Genomic DNA, 14,194 nt, shown 5'->3' on the forward strand with positions numbered 1-14,194 from the left:
GCCGAGGTCCGCCCCAGTGGGCGCGACTTTGTCTGCGTTTGCAAGCGCAGACAAAGCGCTACGTGTGGCACCAGCCTTAGGGCGCGTTCACACGTTGCGTTTTGGTTGTGTTTTCATTGCGTTTGAAACGCATATACAACAGCTGATGAGAGGTAATTTGCCTAATTACATTACCGTTTACGTTTGTTAACGCAATGTTAACAGTGATGTAATTAGGCAAATCACCCCTCTTCAGCTGTTGTATATGTGTTTCAAACGCAATGAAAACGCAGGTCAAAACGCAACGTGTGAACGCGCCCTCAGGACCAGCCCTTCCCAAGCCCCCAGGGGACACCCACTAGGCCTCTCACAGCTCCATGTATTTCTATGGGCTCATACACTCTGGAGGATTTCTCATCCCTGTGCCTCAGCTTAGTGCGCCTGAGGCCGGTTTCCCACCTGCCATTTTCGTTGCATTTTTAAACCCATCAAAAAAGCAAGTGGGAGGGGTTTTTACCCCCACGCACTTGCGTTTTCGATACGTTTAAAAACGCAACAAAGACGGCATGAGGGAAACCGACCTCCGGGTGCGTTCACACGTTCAGTTTTTCAGATGCAGTTTTTGATGTCCAAACCAGGAGGGCAGAGTAAAAAAGAGGAGGAATAGCGCCTCGTCATGAAATGTTCACCCATTGTGATCCACACCGGCTCTTGACTTCAAAAACCGTATCCGAAAAACTGAACCATGAGGGCGCGTTCACACGTTGCGTTTTCATTGCATTTTGAAATGCATTACAACAGCTTAGGAGAGGTGATTTGCCTAATTACATTACTGTTAACATTTGCATTTACAAAACATTGTAAACGTGATGTTAACACAGCATTAACACATTGGGGGACATTTACTTAAAGTGTCGGTGTCTGCATTGGCTTTGTTACCGACCTGCTCTCGGAAAGAAGATACACATTTAATATTGTAGAGCTGTGCAGAGACATTTCTGTCCCCAAGCCCATTTTCTGTCCCTGGGACCAAAATCTGTCCCGAGCACCAGAAATGTGTCCAACAGTCCCTGCTAGACCAGTTTTCTTTTGGTCTACTTTCCGCCAGTTTACAGCGCCCAAAAATGGCTGTGACACATATTAATTGTGTCTGAGTTTCCACTCCGCCAAAGCCACGCCCCTTTTCGGAGAAGAGTCGGAGCAGGCGGGAAAAGGAATTTTTTCTGTCCCCGACAGCTAATAAATAGGTCTGAGAGCAGAACATGTGGTGAGAGCGCCACAAAACTGGCGGAAACACCATAGTAAATGTCCCCCATTGTTTTGTTAATGCATTTGTTAACATAGTGTTAACAAATGTAAACAGTAATGTCATTAGGTAAATCACCTCTCCTCAGCTGTATCGTAGGGTTATGTCTGAGGCCAGCGGCACACATGGCATTTTGAACCCGTTTTTGGTCCGTTTTAAAGCAGTCTGTTAAAAACTGCATGCATTTTTGATCTGTTTTAATTAAGATAAATGGTAAAACTGGTCAAAAACGGATGTGTTTTCAAAAAACGCACACGTTTTTTTAACGGACTGCTTAAAATCGGCCCCAAAACGGGTTCAAAACGCCATGTGTGCCGCCAGCCTCTGTATGGCAGTGTTCACAGTGTGCAGATATTAGGGAATTCACATTTGCTGTGCTTATTGGTGCATTTTCTCAAAGTCGCACATGTATCTGACAGGTTTGATCTGTAAAATGAAATATTTCACCAAAAGTCCCAAGAAAATCTGAATGCAGCTGTTTCTGATGCAGTTGGAAGTGCATGGTGTGAACACATCCTAAATGTAACTTTATTAACCTGCGGCAGACAAGACACGGGACACTTTATTGCAGCAGTGAGCAGAGCGCAGAGGTTTCATGTAGTGATAGACCAGGAGCCGCCTCCCATGGGCTTCCCCTTTCCTGCTTGTCATCAGGGGATGGAGCCGAAGCAGTTTGAGCCTCCGCAGCTCCCGTACAGTGGAGCAGTCTATCCCGCAGACGGGGGACGTCACCGAGTGTATACACCGTCTACTCGTCTGGTCCGGACTCCTACACAAGCTCTAAGCGTATTAGTAGCCGGGAATAGTGAGGGGCCGGGGAGTGTGCGCTGTGCAAGGAAGGAGCCAGGATCTTGTGGATGGTGCAGTAAGTAATGTCCCAGCTCCCCCCTATGAGTAGAGCGGATGGTACATTCCGGCATCCCAGGTAATGGCAGCTGAGTGAGCGGTGTCGGTGACAGCTGATGATCTCCCCCCGAGGCTCCACAGTGACGCGTGTGACAGGTACCGGCCGCAGTCCTCCGCTGCCCCCGCACTGCTCCCCCGGGAGGTCCTGCCCTGGTAGCTCCTGAGCAGGACCTTGTCACCGGACCATGCTGAGCACACACACACACACGTGTAGGCCTCTGCTGCACTTGGGTGTTAGTTGCTGGGTGCCCTGTCACTGGGTGCTGGAGTCTGATTTACCATTGTGCACCCCCTTTCATTTAGCCTCATGTGCAATGTGCCCCCTACAGCGCCAATTCACCAGAATCCAGCATGGTTGTGCCAGTAACCCATAACCATGGATACGACCATACCTGAAGCCACGTATAGTACGCGGAGTGCAGTACACATAACCTATAGATATGCAAAGCCGCTCAAATTGCAACAAAATTTAGGGTCAGTCCACACTCCGGCCGCCAGGTTGCGATTTCAAGGTCTGACAATAGCGCAGAGTAAGGGACTCTGGGCATCATGGTAATACAAGGAGTCCCTTCTTCCCTGCAGAACAGCAGCGCAAGATTATAATTCTTTTCTTGTTGTGGCGCTGCTGTACTGTGGGGATGCAGGGACTCCTTGCATCAAATATCACAAGGACACTGAGTCTCGTAACTGGCACAGTGTTTGCTGTGTTAAATCTACTCAGCGAGCATAGTTCAAGTCTAAACTCCTAAATTCATCAGACCCCGAGGCTGAAAACGCTGAAAATTAAGACATGTTCGGTATGAAAATGGACTAAAATAAAACTTGAAGCAATCATTAATACAGCACGCAGCTACACGTGACTGCTTCTGCCTCTTAATATTGATGAGTCCAGTGATCACCTGCTGGTGAAGTGATGCTTAATCCTCTTGATTGTATTATTGGGATGGGAACTGCAGTGCTGGAACAGAGGAGAGCAGTAGGTGTTGTTACTTTACCGCATAGAACGTAGTGCAGCAATTCAGCTGAGGAGTAACAAAGCAGCAGCACCCCCAACACTAAGTGACCGCGCTCCAGAATAAAGATGAGCTGACCCGTTTGCGTTGGGGTTCAACCACGTGACCCGAACATATTGCTGGATTGGTGGCTAAACAGCCAATGCGACAAATTGATTCCCCTAGCAACTATCCATGGCTCTATACAGGGGTGGATTAAGACTCCCCTGGGCTGTATAAATATTATAGCCCCTAGAAAACTGGAATCACTTCCTACATCTGGTATTAGAATCGGCTTTTGGGTAATGGAGGATGTGTCCCTTCTGCTGCTTTCAATCTGTGGTTTCAGGACCTTTTGAGAACCTTTTAAAAGGTTCTGAAATGGCTCTTGTGTACTTTTTTATTGATACCAGGAACAGATGTATGCGGATTTCATGTCTGAAGGTCATTATATAACATTTGGTGGCTAGTTTGGGTGGCCATAATCCCCTAGAAGGCTTGGGCCTTGGGCTACACCCAAACCATATATATTATAATTTACTAGTGGATATATGTCCGGGTCTCGCTGCCGAACCCGAACACAAACATTGTGTCTGCTCATCTCTACTCATGAAGAATACAAGGATTTTCTATAAAACACGATAGGAGTTGAGACTTATTTTCTGTGTGATTGTGAAGGCGTCTTTTACCATCAGACGTCTTTAACCCTTCAGCTGCTCCCTTAACGCTGCTGCTGTCGTCATTATTCTCTATAGTAACACAAATTCAGATCTTGGGTTAATTACACGTGGCAGACTGGACCTTCCCATGTTGAGGAGTACACAGGAGGCCACCACGAATCATCCCCGTCCTCACCTACTGGAATAGAATTCCTGCTCCTTTAAGTTACTTTTACTTTCGTTTCCAGTGATGTGATCATAGCCTCAGTTGAGCACTACAGGATTACTTGTGTGACTGACTGGAAATGACCTTGTCCCCCACGCTCTAAAGGGGTAGTCCCATTTTAGACATGGGGTATATTTGCTGGCTGCGGCAATTATGAAAGTAGCTGAGGCTGCTGTAAATATACTCAGATACTTGTTAATATTGTAACATTTTGCTTTTAAAGGAAGTTTAGAAATAGTCATCATTAAATATATCTGTTCTATCAAGCTAAAGCACTTATTCATCAACATTAGTGGTGATAGAAAATAGGTTATCGCCGATCCTGCATTCTCCCCCGTCCCTTGTAGAATACTAATATTTTGATCACAAGGACTGTTCAGAGCCTTCCTGGGTAACGAAGGATCTTGCATCCGTAATCCTCAGCCATTCCCAATGGGAACTAGAGCAATTTGACCATTTGCCAAATTTAAAGTACAACAAGCCGTTATACCTTGGAAAATGTATTTGCATATATCCTTCCCAGAATCCTCAGCAGAGCATGCATTGCCTTTAGAGGAGTTTTCCCACAAATCAAAGTTAGGCGCTATCTAAGGCCTCACTTGCTGATCAGTGGGGTCTCTGTGATGAGACCCCCCCCCCCCACACACACATATCATGACAATGAGTGGTCTGGTGGGGTCCCAGTTACCTCAATCGGACCCCTCGTGGCTCCAGGAGAATAATGGAGCAGACCGCCGCGCATGACTGCTCTGTTCCATAAATCTCAAAGGATCCGACAGAAATTGCCGAGCGCTGTGCCGAATCCATAGCTCCATAGAGATGAATCCATTACTCTCCCGAAGCTACGATGGGTCCAAATGAGGTAACTGGGACCCTATGGACCCCTCATTTTCGTGGTCTGTGGGGTTCATATCACTGAGACCAACACCGATCAGCAAGTTAGGTCCTATCCTGTGGAGACCCTATCCACGAAACTTTGATTCGTGGGAAAACCCCTTTAAAAGAAATCTATGCTCAAAAACCAAGCAGGATATACCAGGGACACTTACTCAGATCCAGGCACTGTGAGTGTAGTAATCTTCTTATATTTGTTATCCATGGCTTCCTTCCTTCTATCTTCATCTTCAAAAATTATGCTAATGAGTCTAAGGGGTTCTGAGGGAGCCCCTTCATTCTACAAATTCACAGGTGGTTACACTGCCTCTCCAGTTGCAGAGAACACCAGCACTCCCAAAATGCTGCAGATAGCTGAGCATTTTCCAATGCCCCATAGTATGGAATGGAATAGCCAGACACATGCTACGTGTTCTAGTACCTTGATTCTCATGAATGATGGGATCTGTTCTCATTATTGGCAGGAGTACATGTGGTCGGATCTCCTTCAATCTGTCTCCTGAGTTCTGGTCCTGGTGGGGTGATACTGTACTCTTTAAATAGCATTAACTTACACAGGAGAACATGACCAAAAGGTTGTTACAGACTCTTGGCTGGGGGGGATGATTCGCTTAGAACCCTTTTTGAGATGAGAACTATGTTTCATTGCAGCCAATTGGCAAGATCCCTAACTGCATCTCTGGAGCTCAGCCACAGTGATTTTGGGGTTCTTCTTTATCTCTCTCCTCAAGGCTCTTCTCCCATGATTGCTTAGTTTGGCTGGACTGCCAGAAGAGTTGTAGTTGTCCCTAACTTCTTCCATTAAAGGATTATGGAGGTCACTTTGCTCTTTGGAAACATAAATTCTTTTGTAACCTTGGCCAGTTTCTGTCTGAGCTCCTTGGGCAGTTCCTTAGGGTGGTGGCACATGTAGCGTTTTAAACCATTTTTTAGGCCGTTCTTAAGCAGGCCATTAAAAATTGCATGCTTTTTTGGAAACAAATCCTTTTTTGATCGTTTTCCCCAATTATCTTAATTAAGGTAATTGGAAAACGGTAAAAAAACGGATGCGTTTTCAAAAACATGCACGTTTTCTAACGGACTGCTTAAAAACGTATTTAAAAACGGTTCAGAACGCCACGTGTGCAACCACCCTTAGATATCATGATTCTCATTTGCTCTGACATGCACTGTGAGGTCTTAGGGTGCATTCACACGCGGGCATACTGCCGTGTGCTGGAGAGGAGGAGGAGGCGCGGAACGGTGGCACTGTGGGCGCCATAGCTGTCTATGGAGACGTATAGGCGGCCGCATGTACGTCCCCGCAGACAGCCGTGTGAATGACAGGTGTGGGTCTTACCTAATCAAGTCCAATCAGTTTGAATTTGAATCCCAGCCCCTGGGACTTCAGGGGGACCCTGGCAGGGAGCCAGGTACATTGGTATAATGACGATATTAGCTGATGTACACATGCCACAAACATGACAAAAGCACATATGCGTTTGTCATGTTATGGGCTTTTGCCACATGTCATCAGTGTAAAATAGTACGTTGGTGACAGGTTCCCAAAAAAAGAACTTTTTTGATCTAACCAATTGGTTGCAATGAAACAATAAAAAATTAAGAGGGGTCTGAATACTTTCCGTACCTACTGTGTGTGTATACATAATATATGCTTAATGTTGCATATTGGAATTATCGCATATCTGTGCCGTGGATTTATGGATGGAAGTGTTAAAGGTAGTGGTGCCCATGTGATGCTACATAAGTGTCTTTCCTGTGCATGTTTTAGACTGATAAAGTTTTATACTGTATGATAATTACTAGTTACTATTATTTGTATCATGACTCGGTTGTGTGCCCGTGTCCTTCCTCATTCCATAGGCTTTTTTGCAACTCAGTGCTGCTTTATCGTACTTTCATTTTGGATATTGTCACGGAAACCATAACCGGCCATCCTATAGCCGTCTTTTTAATGCATGGATGTCCTGGATCTGATAAAGGGGTTTTCTATACTGGTACATGGAATAGGGAATCTCCGTAGTGAGACGTTGCGTATCCATGATGAACGTCCGATGAATATTTTAGAAGTCTACGTCATCTCTTCCAGGATAGAATAACAAATGATCAGGGATTTTATGTATGTACTCAGCGCTTCCACTAAAACAGAGCTTGCTATTTACAAGGGGCCAAGCTGTTAAAGGGATTGGCCACTTTACAATAAATCTCTTCCTTTAGACATGTCTCTGTATTTGTACTTCTGCCTCCTTTGAGATACTTCAGCATACTATACTCTGCATATATACACAGCTTCCACTCTCTCACTGCTCCAGCCCGTCATCCCACTGTATCTCTCTATTCCCTGCCTCTCATCACTGACGGAGACGAGAAGGCAGAGGGAGCGAGATGAGTCATAACTCTCCTGCTACAGCTCCTCCTATTCAGCAGAAATGAGACATGTAAAGAAAGAAGCAGGAAGGGTCTGAACACAAAGTAAGTAGCAGGGCTGCTACTTGATGAACATTCAGGGATTATCCAGAACGCAGTAAAGTCAAATTAGCAACTTGTGTAAAAGAGTTTACAATCCTTTTTGTGTGTTTATTATCTCTAAATATGGATATCATTAGGTTGCATAGTTTCTTCTATATCGTCTAATGATTCTTAATACTGGTGTCCTCTGTTTAGTACAAGGGCATTGACAAGGGAAGTAAAAAACAAATTGTCCACAAATCGAGAGGCTCTTAGTCATGCGATCGTTGTAAATGTCTCTAAAGAGATATTTTGTCCACTTCTTGTTTGCCTGTATTTCTAGCTTTGCTTTGTCTTGGATGTGAGGATTAGCTGAGTACAGTGAGGGGTCACCTCAGGTCTCATATTTGGCAGCAGGCACCAGGGCATAGAGTACATTCATGGGTACAGGCTGGTTCTATTATGGGTCTGTGGTCTGGTAGACGTGCACTGAGGGTGCGTTCACACAATGAGGAGATATAATGGAAAGGTGCTGCTGCTCCACCTCTTTCTTTCACTCCACTCATGGTTTGGACATCAAAAACTCCATCTGAAAAACTGAAGGTGTGAACGCACCCAGAGCAGTGGGAAGGATTTTCTAATGACATCTCTCTTTGCTGTCAGTGAATGGAGACACTTGGTCTCCCTGTACAGAGCTAGCCCTGATCCCGGCTGATACAGTCACATTTAGGCCATGTGCTGCCGGGTTTCCTCCCAGTTTACTACATTGTGTCAGTCTGGCGTTGTTAGCTGTTTAGCTTGTAAAGGATTGTCTAGACCGGATACAATTGTATCCTCTGCTCAGCCGACTATGTGCAAGGCTTACAGTCAATGAAAAGAAAACAAATTGTATCACGTTATCTATTAAAGGCAAATAATAAATGATAAAAATTGAGTCTCAGATTGTATGAGTTATTGTATATCTCCATAACAAAATGGCTAAAGCATAACTAAGATGATCACAGTGAGCTTTGTCATTTTTATTGTAGAAAGCTAATCCTCCATCCTTCTTTTCCTACTTTCTTCATTGGCCACTTTACTCATGTTTTTGTAACGTGTGTGGGAGGCAGGCTATTGGAGAATTTACCAATATACATCAATTAATAGTTCTGTACCGCTTTCTTGATATGTAAAGTGAAGCCTCCTGTCTTTTACCTATTTAGCCAGAGATTCCTGACCATAAAATGGCTGCAGATGGAGGGTCATGTGATCTCTGTCCATGAGCAATCGCCCTGCCAGGACCTTGATCTTATATTCATGAATACTATAATAAGGTCCTGGCAGGGTGATGGACAGAGATCACATGACCCTCCATCTGAGGACATTTTGTGGACAGGAATGTCTGGCTGATGAGGTAAAAGACCGTGCTCTACGATCTCCGTCAGCTCCATAGAGATTAATGGAGCAGAACAGTCATGCGCAGAGGTCCCTTCGTTTTCGTGATCTGTGAGGGTCTCCGCACTGAGACCCCCACTGATCAGCAAGTTAGGCCCTATACCCTAGATAGAGCCTAACTTGTCTTTATGGGAAAACCCCTTTTAATGATTAAGATATATATATATTCTCTAGATATAACAGTTAATCTTTAAGGTTCATCCATTTCAGACAGATAAGGAGGCTAGAGGTTTTCAGATACACTGCTCACTACAGGAGAAAGAGCAGAAAAGTGTATTGCTTTACAAAGTTTACTATTATCACCTTGACTATTATTGTTTAAAAAAAAATATTGCCTAGTTTTATTATTATTATTATCCCTTACCCTTTGGACAACAATCTGATCAGTGGGGGTCAAACTGCAGAGACAGGGGTCAGGTTCTCAATGTATCCCATTCAATGCTATGAGAGCACCGTACATTGCAGAGCACAGTGCTCTGGTATCTCCTCTGTAACTTTCAACACCTCCCCCGCCTCAAAGAATGCAAATTTAGTGGCAGTAGGCACACTTGACCCAGCGCTTCTTTCAGTAGTGAGAACAGGATCCCAGTTCTCGATATCGGTGGTGATCCCAGCAGTCAGACCACCACCAATCAGATTGTCATCGCGGATTCTGTCACCTCTCCTAACAAGTCTCATTTATTAAACACTTGTATGATCTAGCAATGACAATACAGGAATTCTAAAACCTCTGTTGCTTTATGCCCTCCCGTTGTTCCGAATAGAATCTTTAATTAAATGTTTAGAATATATGGTAGTTATTATTTTTTTTTTTTTTCCAGGTTTTAACGTTGAAACCCCACCATGTCATTGAAGCCACGAGTCGTGAATTTTGATGAGACATGGAACAAACTTTTAACGACAATCAACGCCGTTGTCAAGTTGGATTACGTCGAGAGGGCGACATGGAATGACCGCTTCTCGTATCCTTTATAGGACATTCATGTTTTTGTTCTGTTGTCCCCAACCCACCGTCCGCTCACATCCGTTTGTTCATTGCTGTATTGCGCACTTCATCATTATGCCTTTGTGTTTCTAGAAATTTGTTTTCTGGCTCCCTATTTAGACTTCATAGACCAATCACAGGAGACAGAAATGCAGGAAGGAGAGCAGCCTGAGCCAATGGTGAGACAGGTCTCCGACTACCCCAATTTTCCAGTAGGCAACTGCAGTAGTCACTGATCACTGCTCTGCCCTAATGATGCAAGGCTAAAAAGCAGACATGCCAAAGGAAATGGATGGACAGGCAATTACCTGGACACATCTCTCAAAAAAACATATATTTTATTTCATTTTTCTAACAGTAGTTAAAATTCTCGCAACCTGTAATATTTAATATATAATAGTTTCTGATACAGGGGTAGATTTACTGATGATTTCTTCAAATACGCCTGGTACATGGAGGAGGCTGTGTAGATCTGTTGTAAGAGACTGCAGTAACAAAACCCTGCAAGCAGGGCAGAGGAGGAGGCCAATTGTCTTAAAGGGGTTGTTCTGTTTTGAACTGTCATCCTTTATCTACAGAACAGGGGGTAACCATCCAATCAGTGGGGCTCCAACTGCCACGGCCAATCACAAGAATTGGGGTCATTTTCTCAGAGAGGCCCCTTGCACACCATTTTACAAATTGCAGGCCAGATGATGGCCCCCATAGAGGTCTATAGCACCCAGTGAGCGCACCGTGTGTGTCTCTCTACACTGTAACTGAGCTGCACAGCGTCCTATGGATAGGAAAGGGGTGAGGAGCACGTGACCTCTTTCCGTCTTCTCCACCTGGCCGCGTGCTTTGCCATGTTTTTCGTCCCGGTTGAAGCACACATTCATGCTATCTATGAGAGAGCCAGAGATATGAGCACTGTGCTCAGCAATTTCTGATAATAGAGCGGCAGGACTCATGGTTGATGTCTGTTTCATTCAAATACTGACAATGGGATCCCCATTCTCGTGGTCAGTGGGGGGCCCTTCTTTGGATCACATTCTTACCCCCCTCCCCCCCCCCCCCACCATTAAAGCCAGAAACTGACACTTCTGTCCATCCTAGTGTATTAGCGGTCAGGGCTCACTGCAGACTTATCCCCCATTCCATATATGGATGGTGCACCCACTAGTGTCTCAGTCCCTAATGTAGTGGTGCCGAAATCATCAGTTTTTTTTTTTTTGGTCACTCCACTACTGATCACCTATTAATTGACCTATTCCATGGATAGGCCATTAATAGCTTTCGCCTGGAGAACTTTCGCTTGGAAGTAAGGTGCTTCCTCTTCTGGCACATTCTCCTTTTGATTCACTCCAAGAACTTGAGACTTGTTCTTCTAATGTAAGAAGCCACACACCTCCACGTTTTTGGATCCAGATGGTTGAGGTCAAACTGTACGTCATTACAGGCTGCACGTGGCCCCCTGGTTACACATTTGTGCTCCTCTATTTTCGGCATAAAACTTGCATTGAGTTTACAGGAGCTGATTGGGATTAGATTAAATTTTGATAAACTTTATCAATCCCCAATGGGAAATTATTTTTTTCTTCAATCATATGAACAAGATCAAACAAGATTTAAAAATACCAACATTAATCTAAAGATGGTATAATAATAATTCCTTTATTTATATAGTGCACACAGATTATGCATTGCTGCATGGAGCTTGCCAAATCAGTCCCTGTCCCAAATGGCGCTCACAATCTTATCAACAAACCAGAATGTTTTTGGCGTGTCTCTTTGGCTTTCAGCTGCTACTCCAGTCCCTCTTCCCTACTACATTATGCTCTGTGCTGGTCTATACAGAGATTGAGTCTCTCTCACCCTGTCCTGGACAGTCGTCCTGCAGACGTCACTGGTGACATGTCCACGTGGTCACTGGGAATGGACGTGGTGCAAGTATCTGGTGTCACGGAGCAGGTGCCCAAACAACATGCTTACAGCAAGTATTGGTCATTGTTGCGTGTTGTCGCAGCTCAACCCTGGTCGCTTGTGTAGGCCTGGGAGGGTAACGATTGCCCTTGGCAGAGGCCATGAAAATAGAAACTCTAAAGTCTGGACATTTATTATAACTTTGAGTTCAGATGTATGCAGTTTAAATAAGTGATGGAAATGCATAACCCTCAATAAACTACCAGCCTCCCTCAGGTAGGGTATAAAATGTCCTTTCTAGAATTCATGTCAAATATCACCCATTTACCTATAAAAAGAAATCTCCTCCAAAGTCAAGTGGAAATGAGCAGAGAAGAGTCAAGAATCAAGTTTACCGGTAGTGTCACCTCCAATTTCCCCATCTTTGGTTCTGTAGCACCTAGAAAGGTGCTTTTTGGGGTCATATGGTGTCCTTTTAAACTTGACTCCTCTCAGGAATCTGACCATTCTCTGCTCTTTTTCACATGAAGGAGTTTTTTGGTTTGTTTTTTTTATTTGTAAATGGGTGAGAATTTACATGTGAGAGGGAATTCTATAAAATCTCAAACTCTACCTGAGGGGGCTGGTAGTTATAAAGAAGTTCTCCAGTCCTAGCAAGTTAATCCCTACACACGAGATAGACCGCAACGGATGAGCACATTAGGCCCTATGTGATGGTACCCCCTGGTGAATGGGGTTCCGTTGCACCTCTGTTGCGCTCAAGCTGAAGAGAGCTGCAGGTTGTGTATGCGCCAGATGCTTTATCTCTCTGGTGCTGACGGAAAGACCCGAGCTCTGCAATCTTAGTCAGCACCATAGAGATGAATAGAGCAGTTGGCGCGTGCACGATCTGCTGCTTCTTGCATCTCAAGAGGAAAGGGGTACAACAGACCCACATTCTCAAGATCTGTGGGGGTCATCACTGAGACCATAAAGTCTCACTTTCCCATATGAGAAGATTAGTACTATAAACCATACATTATAGTTGGTGCCCATCAGCTTCAAGTTACCCCACTGAATAGAGCCGAATTTGCTATGACTGAAGAACCCCTTTAATGGTAAAATTAGGTGATCTTAAAGGGCTTTTCTGTAGCGATCTCTCCTGTGTCCTCCTCTTGCTTCCAGCTTGTTAACCAGTGCTGTGCCTGGCGTGACGCCATTCTGACTTCTGTCAGTCTCTTGGCAGCTCCTGGTAATAGTGACGCGTCTCCGTCCCAGGCCCCTTGAAGCGTAACTTCTACTAAATCAGAGATGATGAATGATCCTGTGTGTGTGTGTTTGCCTCTTCAGTATCAAAGCGTGTTTGGCGTAAGTGGTTGCCAAGAAACGCACAAGTCGCCTTCTCCCGAGTACGCTTTGATCTCTAGCATCATGCCAGCGTGAGCGATTTTGAGATTGACAGATCTATAGCTGCGGAGCCAGTGGGCATGCTGGAGCGGCTTTCTATACAAAGTGTTGTCAGATCATATACACACTCTCCAAAATCCTATCCATGACCAAGACATATGAGCAGGTCTGTACCTCACAATGGAGGAGACACTCCTGCACCCCCTTCCTTATTCTAGCAGATGAATTAGGGGAACAGATTTGGGGGGGAGTGTTGTTTTTTTTGTTTTAGTTTTTTCGTTTTTCGCCTACATCTTGGTATTGCTGATTTCAAAAATACCTCTCGTTTCTCTCTAGCAGCTCTAGTTTAGGAGAGGATGGTACTGTGGACCATGGGATACACACACGATGGTCGATTACTGTTTGAGAGTCCAGCATCCATGTCCAAGAACACCTAATGCTAGGAAATCACAGAAACATGATATTAATTTCCAAAATGTATTTAGTTCATTGTCGAGTGACGACTCAAGGCGGCAATCCCAGTTCTCCAAAAGTAGAGCCAATAGGGGAAAACTGTTTTCATTTACAGAACTTGGGCCCCAAACATACTTATGAGTTCCAACTTTTAAGGCACCGAATGAAGTGTAATCCAACATGTCTGCTGGACTGGTATATGTCGCATCCATTTAACACGAAAAATTTGGAAGTTTGTTACAGGTTTTCCTTAACTTCTGTTCAGTGATATTTACGCGCTCTGTGTTGCCTATCCAGAGCCTCTCGGAGAACGACTGTATTCAGAGACAAAAACCTTCCTGGAAAACCATGTTTTACAGCTGCACGAGGTAAGAGGTAGAGCTTATTCCCACAAACTTGTACCGTCCATAAGGCATGGAGCATACAGTGGCTGCATTGGAAGTACAGGGATTGGAGTCCAAGTGTCATAGCTATATGATATACATGAAACCTACATCCCCACAGGACACCCTCGCCATTCTGATTATGGAAATTTGGGGATCCCTTGCATAATGTATAACTGAGTCCTGTCCTTCACAGACCAAACCCGTTTGTGTGAATAAGCCCTTAGTATTAGCGCATCTT

At 44.6% G+C, this 14,194-nt stretch overlaps 1 protein-coding gene across 3 annotated transcripts in view; it reads left to right on the forward strand.

The window, feature by feature from the left end:
- CUL2 (cullin 2) overlaps positions 1-14,194 on the forward strand; it is a 52,106-nt gene that overhangs the window by 3,152 nt on the left and 34,760 nt on the right. The window contains exons 1-3 of one of the 3 annotated variants that reach the window (XM_072154013.1): positions 1,899-2,150; positions 9,666-9,806; positions 13,836-13,938. In XM_072154013.1, coding sequence (XP_072010114.1) covers positions 9,688-9,806; positions 13,836-13,938 — 222 coding nt within the window. In that variant the 5' untranslated portion in view covers positions 1,899-2,150; positions 9,666-9,687. Of the gene's footprint in view, positions 1-1,898; positions 2,288-9,665; positions 9,807-13,835; positions 13,939-14,194 lie in introns of those variants that run through there. The other 2 variants (XM_072154012.1, XM_072154014.1) reach the window with 2 other exon arrangements.

Source organism: Engystomops pustulosus, chromosome 5 (genome assembly GCF_040894005.1).
Source record: "Engystomops pustulosus chromosome 5, aEngPut4.maternal, whole genome shotgun sequence".
NCBI classification, from domain to species: domain Eukaryota; kingdom Metazoa; phylum Chordata; class Amphibia; order Anura; family Leptodactylidae; genus Engystomops; species Engystomops pustulosus.